This window comes from Balearica regulorum, chromosome 3 (assembly GCF_011004875.1).
Source record: "Balearica regulorum gibbericeps isolate bBalReg1 chromosome 3, bBalReg1.pri, whole genome shotgun sequence".
Lineage (NCBI taxonomy): Eukaryota > Metazoa > Chordata > Aves > Gruiformes > Gruidae > Balearica > Balearica regulorum.
Genome location: NC_046186.1, coordinates 64,178,572 through 64,201,982, shown reverse-complemented (window position 1 = coordinate 64,201,982; position 23,411 = coordinate 64,178,572). Strand labels below are relative to the sequence as shown.

The 23,411-nt window shown below is 40.1% G+C and overlaps 1 protein-coding gene across 8 annotated transcripts in view; it reads left to right on the top strand.

Annotated features, from left to right (window-relative positions):
- Positions 1-23,411, top strand: part of MAP7 (microtubule associated protein 7) — a 121,454-nt gene that overhangs the window by 47,710 nt on the left and 50,333 nt on the right. For all 8 annotated transcript variants that reach the window (XM_075748201.1, XM_075748204.1, XM_075748202.1 and 5 more), the window contains one exon: positions 20,018-20,086. In XM_075748201.1, coding sequence (XP_075604316.1) covers positions 20,018-20,086 — 69 coding nt within the window. The remainder of the gene's footprint in view (positions 1-20,017; positions 20,087-23,411) is intronic.

Here is a 23,411-nt window from a genome sequence, read left to right as displayed (position 1 = left end):
GAGGAAGTGCTTGCAGGGTCGGAGCTTTGATTGCTTCTACTATGCAGAGAAGTTTTTAACATATGCAAATATATAAGCTATTTAGCTTCGTACTGAATATGTCATATAGCCTGACTCACAGTAGCACTGTGTGATGTGTGGACTACTTGGAGTACAGTGTCCTTCTCCTAGGTTGCTTATAGTCTCTTAATCATTACAATATCTAATCCCTGATTAGATGTTGAGGAAGAACAACAGTTTCCAAAGCCAGTCATAGTGTTCATTAGCTCTGGAGCAGATGACTCACTAGCAAGTCTTTAAGAGATTTCCTTGGAACATCCATAGAAGATTATTGTTCTAGCACAGATCTGAGAGCATCACAGACAAATTAATGTCATCTAAATATAACATTAATTCTTCCAAGGGGAAGATCATGTAAACCCCTAGAATGTTTTTTTATTTTTATTATTTTTACAGTATTACCAGAGTTGTCTTCTCAAATAGTCATATACACTGGCACCTGTGACTCAGCATATTACCTGAAATTCTTTCAAACAAGGAATTAACAAGTGATCTGTGCTCTTCACAAGATCTGATATTCTTTTGATGTAGTATGATACTGTTTTGCCCTTAAAAATATATTACTTTGTTCCAGCATACACTGACCACAGCTGTGGGGAGAACAACAAAGTGATGCACATCCTGCAAGTGGAAACAAATTACATAAATTTAGCAACGTCTAATTGCATAGGTCTAGCCTTCTACTGAAATTAAAATAAGCTTACTAATTTCTGGTAATGGACTACCTTAATTTGTATTATTATTTCACATTATTTATCAACAGAAATCAGAGAGACTTCTATTCAGGTAAAAAAGGTCTCAAAATTAACTCCCAACTCAGGATCAAATCTTAGTGATTTGAGGTTGTCCACATTTGAATTTGATGACAGTAACAAAATAAAGTTTTTATATAGGGTGTAAATTAGTCTATTTTCTCCCTACAACCTCAAATTAATTAAGTTAATATTACTTATTTATAGTTGCTTTCTTATCTAGATGTAGCAATAGCAGGAGGTTTAACTGGTATAGCTAAATTTAGACTGCTCTTAAGTTACAGATGGTTAGAAGGAGTTGACATCTAGGACTACCTACCACTAATTATGCAGGTATGAGTATCAGTTCACTGTGACATTAATTACTATTAATTTTATATAGTTTGAAAATGCATGGGTTTGGGGTTGGTTTTTGTTAGTTGCTTTTGGAACTTCAGAAATGAAGGGTAATTCAGCCCTTTCTGTCTGGCTTAGCATGATGGCACTGATGTGGCCCTACCTTGAATCAGGTGCTGTTGTTCAAGGCAATGTGGAAGTGTCAGACAAAGATCTCCGTGCCCAAAGATCTGACAGTTTTTAAATTTGTGTGAATGTTCAGCAGTTGGCAAAAGATTGTGTTTCTCTTGATAAATAATTTTAAAAGTAGTCTGCTGGAGAGCTGTGTTGGCTAGGATACTTCATATTCTTTACAGGCAGCATAATTCTGGTCCAAAAGTCTGTATAGTGTGAGAGCATTGAAAAGAATCATAATTTAGCAAGGAAGGCCTCTACTTTGTCTTACAGTGATGGCTACAACCAGTTCCTCAATCATTTGTTTCCTGAGACCTCACTGAAGATCATGAGTCTGTTCTTAATGTTAACAATTCATATTCAGCCTTACAGTGATGTTAGACCAAGAAGTCAGAAGACATTGCATATTTGTTGCTTTATTTTTTTCATAATCTATTTTTCTACTTTCTAGGCCCTGAAATAAAACTGTTCCTGATCTCTTCCTAACCTACTCAAAACCAAAACTATTTAAAAGGAATGATAGCAGTTTTCCCGCTCATCTTTCATGATGTGGGTTTGTGAAGCTGAGCATGGACAGCAAAGTAAACACCATGGGAGGGAATCCATCCCTGGACTTCTTGTCAGGCCGTGCATAGCATGGGGCTTGTCAGCTGAAGAGCCCCGAGAGGCATCTCAGGCCTAAATTTACTGGGTGAAAAGAGGAAAAAATAGGGTGGACAGGTAAAGAGAAGAGGTTGTGCTCTGTATAAAGGAATGGCTTGAATGATTGGAGCTTTGCCTTGGGCAGGTGACAAGCCAGTAGAGATCTTGTGGGTAAGGAGCACTGATGATGCTGTAGTCAATGTCTGCTGCAGACCTCCTGATGAAGAAGGAGGAGCTGATGCTGCTGCCTTTAGGCAGTTGGAGAGAAACTCACAGTCTCATGTTGTAGTACTCATGGGTGTCTCTTAATCACTTTTCTGGAAAGGTAATGCAGCTGGGTGCTAGAAACCAGGAGATGAGTTCAGTGCATTCCAGAACAATTCTTGATGCAGGTGATAAATGAACTGACTGGGCGATACTGATAAAAACTGGTGGATGGTGTAAAGGTTGAGGGCACCTTTAAACTGCTGTCTTGCAAACCCTGGGTTTGCAGAGTGCTTGTCTCTAGTTGCATCAGCTTCTGGCATTGATATTCTATTAAAAGCAAGAGAAATGCTTGTTTGGAAGTAAAAAGTGCTGACAAGTTTGTTTTGGTCTTTTTTTTTTTAATTGCAAAGCTGGCACAGCAGTAGGTAAGCACTAATGAAAGTAAGTTAGCTAGCACTTCAGGTTTTGGAACTAATGTTTTAAAGTGTCTTGGTCAGAAACAGAGTGCATCTTGTTATTGTGTCCTCTGTTGTATAGCTGTGATGTGAATTCTAATTGTTCAGAGCATGAACAAGCATGTTCTGGAGTTGCCTGGCTGTGCTGATCAAGGGACTGTGGGGCAAGGTGATACCTCTTATACAGCAGCATCCTGTGTGATTGTTTCAAAGTCACTTATCCATTGTGTGAATGAAGACAAACCAATAAGGTGGATGTGCATTATGTTATTTTAGTCACATTCCATAGGGAATTTTTTTTTGTAGCCTGGAATGTCACTAGTGGTGAGCTACTGACTGCCCAGACATGTGGAAAATACTGGGCTCTGAATAGATGAAATGGATGAGACATGAGTTTACCAAGAAGGAATGTCCTGAGATAAAGTGGCAACATATGATGTCTGCTCTGGAAGAAATAATTTTTTACTTGCAGCACAAGTGTCCCAAGTCTGGTTGGATAGTGCAAGAGCTATGCATACAGAAATAGGAGTTTAACTGGAAGATAGGCAGGTACAGGATATGAGCAAGTACAACCCAATGGTTATCTGGACCAACAGGAAGACAGGGACTGTATAAGTAGATTTATGGAGCATGGTTAGTGAGGAACTAATGCTCTGCTCTCAAGTGAAACTCAGGATAGCAAATTATTCTAGTTCTCCTTCACTGTGGAAGACCAGCAGAATGATGGAAAGCAAAGCACAAATGCCCTGGTCTGGAGCTGTTTGCAATTGGTGAGACTCCATTAATTACAAAATCCTTGTCTGATATCCTAGTGGGAGTTTGCTAGTGTTTAATCACTGTGAGTTGGTCATTTTGAGTCTGTATTATAGTCTTTTGTGATAAAAATAGTTTTATGAAGGATTGAAGCAGGCTTGATGAGTCTCTGTCTCCCTGTGGAATAGCAATCAAAAGGGCAAGGCTCAAAGAATAGCCTTGTAGGTAAGGCCACTTGCATCCTTAAAAATAATGTCCACTAGTGCAATACAAGGAGCCCAGGAAGCAGTTAATACCGGGCCTGGTACCAGCAGTAACTGATCTGCATGGCCCCAAGTTTTGTGTAACCAAACCTGGTGTCTGTCTCCCATATAAGCAAAAAACTTTATCGTATTTAGTCAAGCCGGGAAATTGTCTGTGTGGGGATACTGAAGGTAATTTGGGAGAACCATTGCATTGTTGGTATGGAGCCAGTTCCGTTCAGTGGTAGTGCACAAGAAAACTTCGTGGCTCTGCCAACCAGCCTCTCAGCCACTGTCTCTGTGAGCAAAGGGAAGAAAGAGCTGGAGGACAGTGCTTGAGTGACTTGCCTGAAGGTGAACAGGCTTGAGCACTTTTCCTTCCTCTATTAAGGGCAAAGAGGGGAAGCCTCATCACCATCTGAAGTTACTGGACCTGTTACCACTGGCTATCAGGTGTTGGCGCAGGCTGCTTGGGCTTTCAGAAATATGACTCAATCACGGTGAATGATGCATTGCTGTGTGGAGTCAGATACTATGATTTCAGCATTATGTTGCTCATCCCTTTTCTCTTTTTTTTTTTTTTGCACCATTTCTGTAATGTATATATTTTTATATGATGCTTTTTTCCTGTGCTGAAGTGGAATATTTAATGCACATTACAAAGCAATAGATTGTATTTTGAAATATTGCAGTGACATAGTGAAGTCACTTGCAACACCTGACAGTCCAGTTTTTCTCTATTTCTGTTGACCAAACAAAAGAATTGGCACCAAGAACATGTTCTATAAAAAGTTCTAGAGGTATGCATGGTATACTATAGTTTAGTCTAGCGATCCTTGTAAAACACTTAATCTCTAAAGGCAGGGACTCAACTACTATGTAAAATATTGTTAACATGTTATTATTGTTTCTGGGGTTGAATTCAAACTCTCTTTGTGAAATTGAATGTTTAGTTCTGCTATCACAGAGAGTGGTATGTGTTTCAGTTTTGTTGGTACCAGTCTGTCATGGTTAGGCTGCTGCAATGAAGTTTGTGGCTTAGAGGTCTAAATTCTTTGTTTTCTCCATCCACAATAAAGAGGAAGCCAGTGTGAATTAAAGAGCTGTAATTCCATGAAGCATTTCAGTGATGATGTTGTAAAACCAAGATGTTTTGCATAATAAAATAACCCCAAGTGAGAATTTTATCCCTCTCATGCTTGATTTGAATTTTACAAGGCAGATGGCAAATAATTAAGGTTGCATAACATTTCCCTGCATAACAGTCTCTTTATAACTTTGCTAGATTTAAATGGTTTGGCCTCTGTTTCTCTTTTGGCAGTTTCTCTCCCTCCTTTTTTATTTTGTTCATCTTCAGCAAATGGACCAATTGCTGAAGAATGAGATGTTGAAAAGTAATGGGGACTTTTTCTTCCTGAAGAAAAATCTTGATAGCAGTCTCATAGGGGTGGCTTAAGGCCACCATGCTTTAGTGGAAAGATTTGAAACTGGGAACTTTATGAATTTGGTTTTAGAGCTACACCTCCTCCTGTCCCTATGAAAAGCCATCCAAATTAGCCACATAAAAAGTCACAGTTAGCTCATGCCTGATAGGGATGCTATATTTCTGTCCAGGTTTTTTGGCTGAACTGAGGCAGTAGCCTTTCTTTTCAAACACTTTGGGCTCATCAGTGTTCACATGATTCACCATCCCCATGGAATGAATGAGCACGCTCCTCGCTGGAGCTCCTGGGACTGAGCGGGACTTTCTTTCCCTGGCTGCTTCCAGTCTCTGTAGGCTGCTTCGGCACCAGGTGCACCGACTACGAGCACAGAGGCTTACTCTTCTTCAGTGCTGCCCAGGTACCTGCTGCTTGCTGAGTGTTCAGGAAAAGTGATCTGATGCCACTTGAGAGAGGTGGGGAGGAGAAGGTGTTTGGATTGCAACAAGGCTAGCCAGAAAACTACAAGGGTGAGAAGTAGAAAGGCAGGAGAAGAGAGTTGCAAGGTAGTACATTCAGGAACAAAAGGAGGAGTTTGAGGCAATGCCTGATGTGTGGAAGCTGGTGGAAAGGAATGGAAAATATTGGCAAAACATGTTGTTCTCCCCATCTAGTGGCAGGGTGGTAAGTCTGCCAGATCAATTTCTGTTATCCCAGAGAATACAGCATCGTGATTTCCTGAACTAATTTGATAATTGGGGGGGTGGGGGAGATGGTGGTATGGAAAGGTACCTATTTTTTTTATACTTGTATGTTTTTAATTTTAGGTGACTGATATATGTCAGTACATAATGCAAGCTTTTTGTTAACTTTTAAGGTTCAAAGGTCAAGCACTGAAAAGTTAGGAAACCTCAGAGTGAAACTTGCCCATGCAACTTAGTTTAATATACCCTATGCGTGTACATTCTGTTGAATAGTTAAGCATGTGATTGTGCTCTTGGAAGTTAATAGACCTCTCATCAGGAAGGCTAAACAATTGTGAATGAAGTCAGGCTTTGATCTATCTCAGCAGTACTGCATACCTAAAGTTGTGGAGATACAGCTTAATGGAAATTTCATTGTAACTTTTTTCTAGGTCAGTGTCTAAAAACCTTCTTGGATTTGAAACAGTTTGTAGTTTAGTTACTAGAAACACTAATCCAAATACAAAAATTTGTGCAAGTCTTCATGTCAAGAATGAGAGGCATTTGTTGCAAAATACTGAACACTTGAGGGTTTTGTTTTAAAGTAACCTCCAGGTTTGATTTTTATTCTTGAATACTTAAAATTTGGTGTTAAATAGATTTCTTTTGATTACAGTATGATGCAGTGCCTAGTCAGATGTTTTCCATATTCTGTCATGTCATCCTTATAAAATAATACAAAATTAGATCTGAAGAACAAAGCAACAAGTTTAACGCTTATTGTATGCTTTGTTCTGTCTGTGTTAGACACGATCCAACCAGCACCATGGTGGATTTTCCCAGGTAACTAAGGCACCAAATGCAATGACAATTATACTTTTTTTAACAAGCTCTGATTTGGTGGATAGACAGACTACCTATGTATATCAGACTAAAAGCAATGGGATGAGGCAAGGTAAGATTTTTGTTGCTTCTGTTAAGAAAGTAGACTAAGAAATGTGAGGTTTTATTTATTTTCTGTAGCAACTCATTCTTACATATGTTATTTCTCTAGAATACTTAATTTTCAGGGATTGTTAAAGCCTGAATATGGCTGGATCCTCTCAGACTGTTTTTGAAATCATGGAATGTGCTTAAAATAAAAGCTAGTCAGTCAGAGACAAAAGGTTTCCCTGAAGACTGGAGGGGAAAACAAGTGAAATTGATGTCTCTGAAGGGTAGGAGCTGCAAATTATGGCAGTCAGGCAATGCAATCACCAAGATAGCTAACAAGCAAGTGCTTGGAAAGCCAGTGACACCAGTGCTTAAGGAACTAAAAGAAAACCTGCATGGATTTGGAATGATTTATGTTTTTATGATGTATAAAGAGCTGTCATAGTACTGGACTTAGAGCAAATGTTTGTGCTGCCATTAGAGTAGTCTGTGGCTGTGTCTAAGAGAAATCAACTGCCCATGGAGAGTCTATAGAGAGAAACAAGTTATGCATTTGGAGGGGAGTGGCAACATATAAAGATAAGCTCCGCTTTAGTGGTGGAGAGTCAGCCTGAGATCCCAGAAAGAACCTGGGGAAAAATGTACTTTGTTTTTGCTAGTGTACCTGAAGTGATGAATTATTCTTTTAACACTAAGGTCAAACAGCTCTAATAACCATTTGACATATTCATATTAAAGAGACTTTAAAAGTAAATGTTAGTGTTATTTAAAGTATGCAAGTAGCTTCCTGTTCAAATATGTAACTTTGCCCTTCTAAGCACATACTCATTTATATAGTTTTTCCAAAGACATGGAGCTCAGAAATAATTAAGGCTGTTTGTGCAGCCTCAGTTCTGTGTATGCAGTTTTAGAATTATCTGTCAGAGTCTGCTGCCCTTACCCCCAGCAATACCTTACTCCTCAGGAAGTCCTGTTTCCTGGCAGCTTTATATCAGTAAAGATTGCAATAAAGATTACAGTAAAGAACTGGTACCTGAAATGAAAATAGAATTTTCCAGTTTCCTGTGATGTTCACTTTGAAAGACAAGTTTTCCAGTAAATGGTGTCTTGAGAATTTAGTTGAGCTCTTGGCTAGTAGTAGCTGTATTTGTCTTGTGCCTTCTTAAATATAACAGTGTAGTCCTGGCACAGCTTTTATTTTTGACAGTGATTGAAGTGATTAAGGATAAGTCAGAAATATATTTTCTTAAGTTAGTGTGTCAGCCCAGCAATGGTAGGAAACATTGCTTTTTGCTTCACTGTTTCTGAATATATGCATTTTGTACCGCATTAAATGTTTGTCTTATTTAGCTTACAGTAATAGGATATATCTTTTGTATAAAGAACGGGAGAAAAAATAGAAAATGGAGTGTTGTACTTGCTGTAAGTAGTTACAGCATCCCTTCTAGCAAGGTAGAGGAAGCCTAGCATAAAACTGCCTGTTTTCCTCAGGCAAGTGTACTCTTGATTAGAGTAATGGCTTGAATGCGTGCATCCAGGAACTTAACTGCTAAATAACAGCACGCAGTCTTTGTAGTTTTAACTGTCAGAAATAATTGTCTGCACAGAGTGGGTTATATAAACAAAGTGCAGCTTCTGTGAATCTTCCTGCTGCCTTTTGTTGAGAAGTTGTTGTTGATATAGTGACTGGCAGGCATTATTCATGTTTTATTTGTCTAAGGCTGGAAGGAAGACTCTGAACATCTCCATAAAATTTGTGAGCTGTAGAGCTTTGCCCAGGAAGCTCTGCAGCAGTGAAACGGTCACCTATGTTACTTGTATTGGTCCCACTACCTTGTAGGTGGTCTAGAATTTAACTCTCTGGAAGAGAAATCCCAGCAGATGTCCCAGGCATAAATCTAAGTGGCCTAATGTGGTATTGTGTGAAGATAACTAGGTACCAGGAGCAGTGTAGCTATCTCAGTGTAATGCTTAACTTAGCTTTTTAGTCAAGCTTTTAGCTCCTGTGTTGGACTCTAGTGTTGACAAGACTCTCCTACTTTCAGTACCTGAGTTAGCTGGGGGTGTTGAGTCAGGAGATGAAACCCACATGGAAATGAACTTTTTTCCTTAGTAAACAAGGTAATAGTACTTATTATTTAAGAAGCTGAATCTTGCAGAAATCTCTGCAGCTTCTATAGCCAATCGTAGTCTGTTTTACCCCATGCTCCTTTGCATGGAGCACTAAATGCCTTAACTGTTAGTGTTAAACAATGCTACTACTGTTTTTCCCTGCATCCTCCCTTCTTGCATTTTGAACATCCTTATTCTTACTGATTCTTTTGTAAAAGATTTGATACGATCTCACTCAAGGCAGTTGTCAGGGACTCTGCAGAGCAGTTTCTTTGGGAGTAAAACACTCTGTCTCAAGTCACTTGTCTGTTTTTGCAAATATATTTCCGTTATTGCTGACTGTAAGATGAAAATAGCCACTAAATCTATAGACTAGGTTGAAGTTACCTGATTGCTCTTCTCTTCTGGATGAGTCTCCATTTATTCTCTCACAAATGAGGTAATTCAACAGAGTTTCTCATGCAACCCAATTTTCTTCATATAAGCAATAGGATGAGACTGAAGATGGCTTAAAGCAATTATGGGATGAAGGCCAGGAGTCCACTTATTTCAGTGGATACAGTGATTCTGAGGTTAAAATAATTGAAAGCAGAGGAGGGGAACTCTTGGATAATGGAAATCTCTTAAGCTTTATTGTAGGTGTCTTTTAATAGGGATGGGAAGTGAGGGAATTGTCCTTCATATGGCAGGCTAGTAACCCGGGATCCAGTGAGAGCTGCTGTACTGCTAGTAGAAGTTCTGTACAAAGAAAGTGGTTGGAAGTACCCAGAAGGTCAAGGAGCTGGTGAATGTGCCCTAAATGTAATGCAGTGGGAGAGTTGTGTTGTAGGTCTCCCTTGCATAATTGTGTAAGGTAGCAATGCAGAGTAACCTCTCTGCAAAGAAGGCTTTGAAGGGGAATAGTCCTATTTTGACGTAACTTTCTTCTGCTCATAAAGTTCGTATCACTTCATTTTTGCAGTGTTTCATGCCAATTTAAAACACTTGCAGTTCTTTGTGTCGGGGGGGGGGGGGGGGAATGCTAGAAGCACCCTAGTATTTAGAGTACGCCTGCAGTTACACATGCAGCAGAGAGAGATCATTAAAGCAGAAGAATAAGCTGCTGAAAACTGTCTCTTCTATATAATATCCAGAAAGCCAGTATCTATCTGAATTTGCTCCCCATAGAAGAAGAAGTGGTTCCAAAGCCTCACCTTGCTTCCATGGTCTAAACCTCACATGTCAAGAGCAAAGCTCAGCAGACTGAGATGTCAGTGAAGATAACAAGTGTTTGTTCTTATGCAGGGCATACTCAGCCTGCACCTGAATATGGTATGCGTATATGCGGATGTCCTCATATGGCAACAGGATCACTCTGTTACTGTGGAAAGGGATTAATTACGGTGAGACAAGCAGTTGTGCTTTGTATTTACTGCCATTATACACCTGCTCTGTATCTTAAATGTGAAGTCATTAGGATGGTAGCTGTGAACCTCTGTGCACGTGGCACTAAGTCCTGTCAGACTAGTACAGCCTGAACAAATTTGGGAAGAGTTGAAAGCATAGAGGAAAACATGGATATACGCTGGGTTCAGTAGGGATGTAATGGCTTGTGTATGTCAGTGGGCTGGCAAGAAGAAAGCACTGTGGTGGTCTTGGGAGCTTGTATGAGTCTCCTAAATTAATCAGTAGATATTGTTCACTTTGTGACATTCATTTTAGTTAAAAATACATATTGCATGAAAAGAATGTTCTATTTTACTTCTTACTTTTGAGGGGAGAAATCATTACCTTCTCTTATTGCAAAACTGAGACTGAAGAGATTGCTTTGTTTTTTAAAATGTTTAGATCTCAAGATCAAATTGCTTAATAGAGCAATGTAGAGCAAAGTACCCATTTTCCCCTTCTTTCCATCCCCATATTCACTTTACTGTACTGCAGTTACTATCCATGTTTTTGTATAACTCAAAGGCTGCAATATGCTTTGATCATTGTGCCCTCCGAACAAGGATATCAAATAATGAATACTCAAGTTGCTCTCCTCGCTCAAGCAATCTGACCTTGGGATCAGTGTGATACTGAAAGGCTGGTCTGTGCCTAATTCTCCAGTTCTCAGTGGTAGGTGTAAGCTTCATCGTGACTTGGAAATACTCACAGGAATTACCTCATCGTTTGGAGCAAGCTCTCTAGTTGAAGTCCAGAAAAGTTTTTCATGTAGAAAAATGTAGAGGTGCTCCATTTCATTATCTCTGAGGTGACCTTGCATGTACAACTACTACAACAATACACTGACACAGATCCTGGATGTGGGGATCTGTCTGACATCGTGATAGCAAATGCTGCCTGCAGCAGTCAGTCTGAGGAGGAAAGGCAGCTGTTACTCTTGTACCTTGGCTGAAAGTGTTTTGCCCTTGAGCAATAGGCTCAGAAATAAAACTGCAGGTAGCATTTTTCCCAGTCTTGGTGTTTGAAGAGCACATGGCCTAAGACAGGCTGCACAGCACAAAATGCTGGGTGTCTGGAACTGAGGTCCTGCATGCCCTCAGGTGGTGACATTTCAGTTTTTATTTTGGTGATGTGTAATTAAAAAGCTTCCATTGGTGTATCTCATCTGTATCTGGATGGGCTTGCCAGCCTTCTGGTCAGCTGCAGAACCACTGCTTCACAGCACAGGCTTTTTCAGCAGATAACAGGGACATTTTACCAGTGGTCTTTCTGTGTTAATATTGTTGTTTCATATTGCAGTAAGATGATGCAATCTAATTATCCAGAGGAAATACTGTGAACATCAGCTTTTTAATAAATGCTGTTACAGTTATTGCGTTTCTTTTATCATCTTTAAGAGACTAAGCAGCATAAGAGCTGTCCCTACAAAGGCACTCAATTTGGTATGTTCGAAGTTATGTAATATTTTAGGATGCAATGCTTTTTAAAGCCAACACAGTCAGCCAAAAGTAATCTTTTATAAATATGCATCTCCCAATAGAGCAGTTACACAGTTTTAATCTAAAAAGTGTCCCTTTCCCTGTAGTTATTTGCATCATCCGGTTTTATGTCTGTGGATTGTTTCCAAAGAAATCTATTTATGCTTCTGTTGTTAGTGTTTTACAATTTAGCGCTGAATTAGCTGTGCCAGTTTTAAATCATCTGTTTATCTTTCTAGTCTACAACATGATGAAAACAATGGCAACTTCTATACTAGTCCATGAAAAGCAAAGTGGTCTACAGTCTGCAAGTACTCTTTGCTTCACCCTAGTTCCTTCAACAGTTCCTTTGACCTACTTCCCTTAACAAGAGAATCTTTGACATCTAACCAAAATTAGGCACATCTCTTTATTCTTTCATAATAGAAGTCTAGATGTTAATTTTAAATCACTGGAGTGCATTAGATCTAAGTCTATTAGAGAATTCACACGTCGCAGGTCTTACTGCCTCACAGCTATAGTAATGGGCAGAACCTTGTGAATATTTTCAAAAATAATTTTATTAGTGTTGCTTTTTAAAACATTTTGTTACAAAAGGATTTTAATTGGAGCTCTACTGGTATAACTATACTCATTCTGCTAACAGTTTTCTGAAGCATTTAAATTAAGAAGCCTGAGGTGATTGTTTTGGATGTGTTCCTAGTTTTCTTCTGAAGTGGTAGCTCTGATAAGGAAATCTTTCTAGTGTCTCTTTATGAACGGTCTACACCAGGGCTTTTAAGAGGGCTTGGGGCTTTTTTGGGTGCAGTAGAGGGGGCTTGACAGTAAGTGTGCTGAGTGTAGACTTGTCCTCCTGATGCTTCAGTTCTGCTACTCCCCAAAGCACTAACCTGAAGGACAGCCAGTGCACCATCAGTGTCTTGGTTCTTCTTTCCCTAAAAAGCTCACATCTCTTGTGACCTAGCCGCTGCAAAATGCGTGTTAGTGTCCTGCAGGCTTTCCTTCCTATCGGAATCCTCTGATTCTCTCCTTGTCCCTTCTGCAACCTATTGCTGGGTCCTACAGTCCTCCCATCCCCAGATATTTCCCTCGCTTTCCCATTCTGTTGTGCTAAAAAATTCTTGATTTCTGAGCTTACCCCCAGTGCTCTTCCGAGCCTCCCAGCTGAACCAGCCTCTGAGCCTTCATGGAGACACCAGTCTGTAGTGACTGAGAGCAGGGGCTTCTTCCTGTGCTGGTTTGCTGCTGTTCTTAGCAACTGATCAGGAAGCATCTGCTGGCTACCAAGACAGCACATCTGCTGCAGAGGAAGGGCTCTGCAGCAAGATTTTTAAAGAATGAAGTTTGCTTCAGAATGTATCCGCAAGCCACCATTTATTACTTTCTGCAGGGAAGGGAAGTTTTAAATTGTTGTTGCAGAGGAGAAAAGGAGATGTTTTATATGAATGAAATGCTGATGCCTAGTTCCTGTGTTCCTGCACAGTTCAAGTGTGAGAGTAAACATCTTGGACACAGCTGTTCTGAGCAGTATGTACAAATGAATTTCAGTGATGAGAGAAGGAGATGGTTTGGTTTTGTGCTCAGGCTTTTGGGTGTCTCTGCTTGATCCATCGCCATGCATCCCAGCAGGGTCATATTGTAGCATGTGTTAGCTGAAAATAAGAATTTTCTTACTATCTTGTTTTGAAGGACTTTAACTGTTATGTATGTGTGCATGAGACCTTACAAAAGCAAAACTAGCTCTGGTTGCAGTGTAATTTTGGTACACTCAAAACACTGTTTTATAATAATCTTGTGAAAAAGCATATTGGGTACTGAACAAGATTAGGGCTCCAGAGTGTGCTTATACAGTGAATAAATGAAAGCAAGGAGTAGCCTTGACTCAGTGGTCAGCTCAGACACAGCTGGTAGAAGCAGCAGCGTAAGGAAGTTGGTCAGTCCAACTTCCAGCACAGTGCAGCAATACCAGAAAACATTGTGTCCAGCTGTGCTGGAACAGATTGCCAGGCTCCTTCTCCCCAAGCTGTTCTGGAGGGGTAGTTTCAGAGTTGTTATTATCAAGTGGATTTTGTGAAAGCTATAGTCTTTAACAAGTGTGTATGTGGGTTTTTTCTTGTGTAAAGAACCCCCACATTTCTGAAGAGTAGATTGTAACTTTGTCCTGACTTACTCTAAAGATTTGAATATTAGACATCCAGCTGCTGGTTTTATCTTTTTATCTATCAGCTGAGCTGCGTGCATCTTGGTACTTTTTGGCCAGCCACAGGACTTTCAGATCTATTTATCTCTGGACAGATCGCTGTCCTTTGTTCCCAAGCTTTTAAAATACAAGTAAAAGGTAAGTATGGAGAATAGCTTTTACATGTGTACATATTACCAAAGTCTTATTCATAAGCTGAGGATGTAAGAAGAGGCAAAAGTCACAAGCAGTGGGAAAGCTTTTATTCACGTTGAAGTTTGTTCTCCCTGTATCCAGCCCCTGGATCATGGCTCACATGAATTTATTAGTAGGATAAACATTTCAGTTGTACCATTAGAGAGAATTTCATATCCAAACTTACTCTTTAGTCTTAAAGTTCAGTGCTGTTGCTTTAGAACAGCCAGTTGCTGAATGCTCAGGCTCTTATTCCATGTCAGGTACTCAGTATTTCAGTCTTAATGTAGTTCTGCTTTTTAAGCTAATAAACTTTGTCAGCTCTGACCTGTATCTGTGGTTTCAACACGCGCCACCCAGCACAACAATACCTATGATTTGATTGATGTGCTAGCCAGCCGCTGTTCCCAGTGGCTACATACAACTGCCTAGAGTAGCCCCACTTCTTCGTTCTTGCTTTATACAGTCCTAGGAGGCTCTGTTCTCCACTTAATTCTGACTAGTTCAAACTATGCATTTTTACATTGTGCATATCAGGCATAAGATGCTATATAAAATAAGCATGTGAACTAGAGAGTGGGATTTTTGTTTGTTTTTGGAGGAATGTTCCTAAGGAAGTAGTTGGAGGTAGCAGAATTGGATGCTAAGGAGTAAAGAATTATAGCAGTTCTCAGTTAACTCTGTTCTAAATTTCCCAGTTTAATGCCAGATTTCCTCTGCTATATATTGACAGCACTCTTTGAACGAGGCACTAGTTTGTTCCAGTTGTCACTTCTGATGCCTTCTCTATCTCCCAGCACGCACCCCCCGGCTCTCTTTCACATTCGGGACCTGTTCAGTCTAACTGGGGGATTAGCTGACAAGCAGCAGCAACAGAATAGCTAGATTTGTTTTCTTCTTCTTTTTTCCCCTTTAGTCCCTCCTTCTCTGTTCTAGCTATGTTTTTCTTTCTTCTGGCTGTTTTTAAGTACTTCTGTCTCTCACTTCTGGAATTAGAGCAAGAAACTGGAAGGCGGTATTTTGTCTTGACTGCTCAGTGCACCCTTTACCCAGAGGTGTATCTGAACTGTCAGGCACACGTAGCTCGCTGCATGCATGCATCGGGCTTGCCTATACTCTCATCCACGGTTGTGCAGCCCTTGTATGGTTCCCTTTTTGAGATGTTTGTGAGGGTGCAGTTCTGTGGGGGCTGCTGTGCATGTCCTGACCCTAACATAGGTCTGAGCACCATCTTTTGCCTGTGGTCCCCAAGTGCCCCCCCCCCCCCCCTGCATTTCATCTGTTGAAGATTCCACTTCTGGAAGTAGAGACCTGTAGCTGATGTCCTTCCTCAACTGAACAGAGCTTTAACATCATCTTTCCACGTCTCCAGCCTTGCTGTGGGAGCTTCCAACCATAATAATACAGTGTTCCACTGATGTCTTTAGAAAGAAAACAAGGTTTTGATTCTGCCAGTGCTTCAGTCAGTGGGTGATTTCTATGCAGTTTCTGAAATCCATGCACTGGATAGGTAGGTAAAGTCACATATTTTTAAGCCCTTGTAGACCCTGCTTAGACAAAGCTTTCATCTGACTTTCTTATCTGAAAGCGTAATCCCAGAAGACGGATGCTAGATAACATCTCACCTGGCGAGGAAGGCCAAAGAGAAGAGTTTAATAACTGACCAGAACATCCTGGTTTGAAGAGTTCATTTGTGGATAGCTATTGGAAGACGGTTTACTGAAATAGGTCCTTGCAAAGTGAAGGTGAGCTCTGGGCAAATCGCTTAGTGTTTTGGTTCAATGTCAAAAACACTGGAAGGAAAAAAATTAAAATAACAAACAACAAAACCTAAAACAAACCCCAAACAAACTAGGAGAACCACATATCAGAAAATACCTGATGGAGTGGAATAAAAGACAGAGCCAGATTCCGTGGCACACAGTGACAAGACAGGATATGATGGGCACAAAATTGCAATACAGGAAATACTGTTCACACATATGAAAAACTTGTCCACTGTGAAGAGTGGTCAAAGACTGGCACAGGTTGCTCAGAGCAGTTGTGGAGCCTCTGTCCCTAGAGATATTCAAAACCAACTAGGCATGGCCTGCTCAAGGCATCCCCACTTTGAACAGAGGGGATGGACTAGATGATCTCCAGAGATCTCTTCCAGCCTCAACAACTCAGATTCTGTGATTGTCTTCCCCAATATATCTGCACTATTACCCAGGCTATCTTCAGCAGTTTCCAGAATGCTTCACAGAAAAATATCCTCTTATTTCCAACACCTCTTTATGCAATTTTTATTCCCTCCATGTAAAGACAGTGGTGCAAGATAAGCAGCAGAGCAAGTATTAGGTAGTTGAATGATGTCTCTCCTGGCACGTGTTATGAGTCTTGCTGGAACCAGTGTCATCAATTTTTAGGTTTGGATTGTAGATATTTAGTTGTCTGATTAATCTGTTTATATTTTAAAGCAAGAGTTATATTCTATGTGGGAGCACACCTACACTAGTTACTAAATACTTGTGCGAATTCTTATTTGATATCCAGCATCATTAAAACTCATGCTTGTGCCATCTTTTCTTCATCACTTGTCATGTGAGTGGTCATATGAATGTGTACTCAAACTGTGTCACAATATATTCCAAGGAAATGTCAGACAAGGAAATGTAGAAAAAAATATTACTCTGTGTACCTAGGCTCTGTTACAAGTGTATTTTCTGGATGGCATTTAAACCATTGTTTTGAATTTAATAGAGTATTGCATAAGCCCATGGCACAATGCTTGAAGAAAATAATGCACATGCACTGTATAAGATATGCAAAGAAACTTATGCTGAAGCTATTAGAACATCAGTGGTCTCACTAATGCTCAGAAACAATATTTTTACTCTTTTATAACAGTTTCCTCTTCTATATGATGCCCTAGGCCAGGCCGATGGGAATCATGGTGTAGGTTCCCCATGCATTACAGCAGGACTTTTTCTGAGAATGTTCTAAATGACTGATTCAAGCAGGAGGAAAGTCTATTTTACCTACCCTCCCCCTCAAGTTAAGGTAGTAGGAAGATATAAAGAGTTTGTAAGGTATAAAGAATTTAAATGCACTTACTCTGGTGAATAAAACACCTTTTTCTAGGTTTATTACCACCAATTTGGACCACTGAGAGGAAAAGGTATGGGTTTTGATAATGATAGATTCTACAAAGCCTGGAGGTGCAAGTGTTCAGTGTTGCTCAGATTATCTTGCCAAAAACCAATCCATCTATCTATAGGTCAAACTAATCCTTTGTATGAGGCCTTTAAAATGGTAAAATACTAAAATCTTTTCTTGGGCTGCCTTTAAGGTGTGACAATTCTTATTGTGATTTGGAATCAATTATTTGTTAGGTTCAACATTTCTGTTGATCAAAAGAGACTTTAATAATTGTCAGGGAGGGGAGTGTCTTTTTGACAATTATTTAAAATTTCACACTTTTTTTTTTGTGAAATGATGTGATTTTTTTTTTTTTTTAATGTTGCTCTCAGCAAAAGATTGCTTATGAACAGTAAACATTTGATCAATGCTTTTTTTCCATTCTCTCACCTGCCTCCCCACACTGTCCTGGTTTCAGCTGGGATAGAGTTAATTTTCTTCCTAGTAGCTGGCATAGTGCTGTGTTTTGGACTTAGTATGAAAATAATGTTGATAACATTATTGAAGTCCCTTGGTTTGTTCAGCCTAGAGAAGAGGAGACTGAGGGGAGACCTCATCGTGGCCTACAGCTTCCTCACGAGGGGGAGCGAAGGGCAGGGGCTGATCTCCTCCCTCTGGTGACCAGTGATAGAACCCGAGGGAATGGCATGAAGCTTTGACGAGGGAGGTTTAGGTTGGATATCAGGAGAAGGTTCTTCCCTGAGAGGGTGGTCGGGCACTGGAACATGCTCCCCAGGGAAGTGGTCACAGCCCCGAGCTTGACCAAGTTCAGGAAGTGTCCGGACAACGCTCTCAGTCATATGCTTTGATTCGGCTGGTCCTGGGTGGAGCCAGGAGTTGGACTTGATGATCCTCATGGGTCCCTTCCAACTCAGGATATGCTATGATTCTATAAACACACAGATGCTTTAGTTGTTGCCGAGCAGGGTTTACAGTTAAATCAAGGACTTTTCAGCTTCCCAGGCCCTGCCAGTGAGGAGGCATGAGCCTGCTGCAGGAGGTGCACAAGAAGCTGGGAGAGCACAGCCAGGACAGCTGGCCCAAACTGGCCAAAGGGGTATTCCCTGCCATATGATGTCATGCTCAGTATATAGGCTGAGGGCAATTGGCCGGGGGGGGGCCATGGCTTGGGAACTAGCTGGGCATCAGTCAGTGGGTAGTGAGCAATTGTACTGTGCATCACTTGTATATTCTATTATTACTGTTGTTGTTCTCTTCCTTTTCTGCCCTATTAAACTGTTTTTATCTCAACCCATTAGCTTTACTTTTTTTGCTTCTTTCCCCCATCCCGGGGGGGGGGGGGGGGGCAGGAGAGAGTGAATGGCTGTGTGGTGGTTTTAGCTGCTGGCCAGGTTAAATCACAACACCTGCAAAAAGGGTGCAGTAAGTGTCCCATAGGCTCCTCCTGCTACCTTTTATCCTTTATGTTCATCCTGAAACATTCCTGTGGAAGGAGGTAGAGGAGAAACAAAGACTTTTGTCAGGCCATGAAGGGAATGAACTCACTAAGGCAGTAAGGCCTGAGTGTGTATTGTTAAAACTGACAAGTGTAGGAAATTGTGTGGAGCCTTCTGAAAAAAATTTTTTAAATTATGTTTTCTAAAGTGGGTCTAATACAGTAATGCCTGTTTAGCTTTTAAAGCTGGCGTAATCAGGGTTTTTCCAACTTTCATTTCTTAATTTAAATGAATGGGTTCAGTTTTTTCCCTCCCCTAAGTTTTATTGATATAATTGTCTCTTTATCCTTGCTTGCAAATACTTCCAAGCTGTTTGTGGAAGGGTTCTTAGAATTTTTACAGTCTATCATTAGACTTTTCCCAGATTGCTGCATTCTGGGCTCAAACACTCCTATAGTGGAGCTGCTGGACATGAAAATGAGTAGTAAGCTGAGAAAATCATGTCATCTAATTTCCTGGCTTGGCTTTTAATTGTAAACAGATGCTGAGCCAAGGATATGGTTGTGATTTGAAGTATCATAATGATTGTTTTGGTGTTTCTTTATAAAGGTTTGTTGAAAGGGCATTCAGAGCCCCAGAATTACCTCTTTCTAGACTGACAGGACCTGATCAAAAGTCTATTGAAAATAATGGGAATAACTCATCTGTTAGACTTCATTCAGGTCATAAATTATCCTCTCTTCAATTCTGCATAATGACATGTTAGCAATTTGTGAAGCATCTAAGAAGTTTTTACCAGTATCTGGTATCATACTTTGAGAAACCTAGGATCTGCAAGTCACCTTTAGCAACAGGTTCCTCATTGCATCCAATTATTGCAACATGTTTGAATGTTTGCCTCTTCAAAGTCACTCTGCAGTTACATTCTGTTATTTCCACTAATTTGCTTTTATCAGTGTGATTAATTCAGCTTCCTCCAAGGGAAATAAAATTTTAAAAAATTTAAAAATTAAAGGCTGCTGTTCTTTGGAAGTAGTGGTTTCCAAAGTATCACTGAGAAGAAAGAGGAAAAATTAGCTGCATGTACAGCATTAGCATAGCATGGAAAAAAAAAATCATACACCTTATTAGAAACACCATTGTTAAAATGGAATCTTCTTGTGGTTTTCCCCTCAACTTGAATAGAGAACTTGTATTGCGGCTTCAGTGTTTTCTGTGTAACCTTCAGGTTTTTTCTATGCAAAATGGTGTAGAATGGTATTAAAGTGGTATTTCAGAATGGTCTGGTTTTGAAGGGAATTTGGCAATGTTTAAGTTGCATTATAATAGAGTGGTTGAGCTGTTGTTAAGTAATATGGTTAATTAATCTCTTTCCTTTTGCTCCTTATTTTAGCAACTGAAGGGTCTAAAATACAAGACAAGAAAGTCACTTCAGGACAAAGCAACACCGGAACTAAACCAGGTATGCCACTCCACATGCTTCGTTTTATAAGGCTATTTGCCTCAACGGTATATGAAAAACTGCTGTAATCGTAGAAACTTTTAAAATGTTTGATGCTGTTATACCTCTCTCACTGTTTCAGTCAAAACTGGTATCAGTGACTGTTCATATTTAGTTAGGCTGGAATCTCTGATTGTTTGCAAGCAAGTAAAGCTGAAAAAAAAAAAAGCACTACTTTTATTTTAGTACAGCTTAGAAATGAGGGCTGGGAAGTGAGATAAGGCAACAGAAGCCACTGTACCTGCATCTGTACTTGCATGAGAATTATCTGTTGTAGGCAAGGATTTACAGCGTTATATGAATGTGCTTCTGTTCAGACATTTCTTCACTTATTACAAAGCATGCGATATTCTGTGATGTACTCCATGCAGTGAGCAGATGTTTGTCATTACTTCACCATACCTGATTGGTATATTGTATGAATTTAATTCACTGTTAGCTTACACAGTTGAAAACCTATGTACTAAAATGCTTAATGTAGTCCTTGATGCCATGAGTCTGTTCCATTTGCATACTTAGACCAAGATCCAGAAGAGCACTTAAATATCTAAATTCTGCCTGTTTTGCAATTCAGGTACCCAAGCTTAAAATAGTGATCTTGTATAGATGCCTGAGAAAGCGTAGGTGCTTGTGTTGCTGAGGACTAGGCACGCTGTAAGAGCTCCTGTTTCACCTCCTTGACAGCCTGTCAGCTCAGTGGCTGTTTTGTACTGACAGACTCTTCTCTATCCCCAAACTGGGTACCTTTGGTCTGAGTGCCCAGCGGGAAGCAATCCCAGTGCTGTCTGTGTTCAGATCATACCTTGTTTGCTCGCCCAGGCAGTGCTGGGTCCCGCACAAATCACAGCATTTATGGCTGCTCTCAATCAGAAAGGCGATGGGAAAAAGAGAAGAGAATGGAGATAACAACATTAACCACTTCCACAGCAAAACCAGAACTCTTGGTGTTGGACAGTGATCAATATCCTGCAGTAGTTTAATCCCAGTTTTCATTTCTTGGAGGGTGTCCTAGTTGTTTCTATGTTCCCCTCATCTATGCTGGTGTGTAGAAAGGAACGTAAAATTGCTGGAGCTGGAGTGGGGAAGAGCACAGGCACATGTACAGGGTTTAGCTTTGCACCCAGCTGGTGAGAGTCCATGCTGGAGAGAGTTCCTGAGAGCTGGGGGTTGGTTTTGGTGTGTTTGGGGTTTGATGATTTTTTTTTTCTTTAGACTGCATAGAAATTTTATGTCAAACATTGTTTTGGTTAAAAAAGAAACCAGAGTTTGCAGCAGGAGCGACAGCTGTCACGATGAACAATGTCATTATTGTCTAGAAGGTGTTTGCTGGCTGAACAAATATTAGGAGTCCAAGACCACTCTTGAGTGTGTGCGTGGGAGCGCAAAGGGAGCTAGACAAAGGGAAGAGAGTTTGAGATCCAAGCAATGCATCTTTTCAAATAATGCTGTGTCTTACATTTCTTTCTCCCCAGAGCACCCCTGTGAACTAACACACAAACTGGCTGTTGTTTTTCACTTGATATCCCTTTTAGTTTCTTTAGTGCAAGAAATTAGCACCCTAGGAGTTAAGGGCAGAATGGAAGCAGATTTGAGGGGATTATAAATGGAAATGAATAATAGTAGTAGTCTGACTTTTGAACTCACTCTGAGCACAGCTAATAGTTATCTGAGCCACAGAAACTGGCCATATGTAGTAAGCATATGTGACAATAACTAATTTTGCAAAATTACAACCTAATTTCTGCAAATGTCAACTGTACTTAAGAGTTCAGTGAATATTAATTATATAGAAGATTTGAATTTGAAAAGCTTCCATTTTCCTTTTGTTAATATAATTAGGGACCAAAAACAACTGGCATCTCAGTGCTGCAAAACACTGTTCATGTCTTCTGAGCTTTTCTAAATGAACTAGTAAATTCTTAAAAATAATTTTAAACTCACAAGTGTTGTAAGTTTATGAAAAATACTGTTTTCATATGTAGTTTAAAGGCTGACTTTCCAGCAATAGGTACAAAATTAATTTTCCCTTTATAGAACTATGGCTTATTTAATCTACAAACATCCCTCTCAGGCATAATATTAAGTATTTGTATGTTATGTAAGTATAGTGAAATAGGTTGCTGAGCCGAAGTCCACACGCATTGCATCATAATCAGACTGCAACTTCTACAGCAGCGTGTTGGGTCTTCCTGGAGTGTTCTCTGTAAGGCTTTGTATATGCCCAGTTTTCAATTATTTCTGTAGGAATTGAGGAATTCTTGCAGGATTTGTTGTAAATGACGTGTTTCCCATCTCCCTTGTGCAGCAACTTAAAGCTGTTGCCTGATGATGAATACAAGCAAGAGGGAGTACAAAGTACCTTGTGTGTATGTTCTGGTATTCCTATTGAATAAGAAGAAACGCCAGTCCCCCAGGTATTTGCCTGGCAGGGGTTGTTAATGAGCAGAGACATGAGAAATAAAATGGGGAGCAGGCCCAGTGAACTTTCTTGTTTTGCCACAATTTGAAGCTATTTAAGCTGTGTACTGGGGCTGTCAGCAGATCAGCTGGATTCAGAACACAATTGTACGAGATTGGGCTTGTAGCCAAACTATGAAGGATCATTTTCAAGGCTTAGAAAAGACATTTTAATTAACAGTGTAAAATTTGCACCACTAATGTATGCTCCAGCATCTAGTAGAGCAAAGGCAATGCTGGTCTGCCACAAACGTGTTATCCACGTCTTTGTGCCAATATTGATTTAGTTCTTTGTGCTCCCAAATATATGCAAAACAGCTTGTTACTGAAGACATACTTACACTTTGCATAGCCTGCAACTTATTGTGAATTCTTTAGGGTTGTTCTAACATCCTGGGTTGTTGGGAGAGGGGCCGTGTGTGTGAACACTATCAGGTGTGTGATAGAGAAAAAATAATTGGATATCTTCAAAAAGAATCGCAGAGAGCAGCTTTAAAAATTTATTTTATTCCTTCCATTGCTTATAATTAGGAATTCTTAAGGGAGACCTTTTCAGTTTGCCTGTCCATGTATCCCTCCTGCCTCTTTGAAGAATTGCTGCTTCTCCCTGATAGGGAAAGTCTGTCCTCTCAAGAAAGGAAAAAAAAACCTGGAAGGAGAATAGTACATTCTGAAAGAAGAAGGATTTTATGTTATTCCCCAGTGTCTCATCATTCTCTGTCAACTCGATGTTACATTGACTTTGCTGACAGCCCTTGAAGGGGAATCCTTGTTTTCCAGGGAAATTCAGATTGGGTGTGCATTATTCCACTAGCACTAATTACTCATG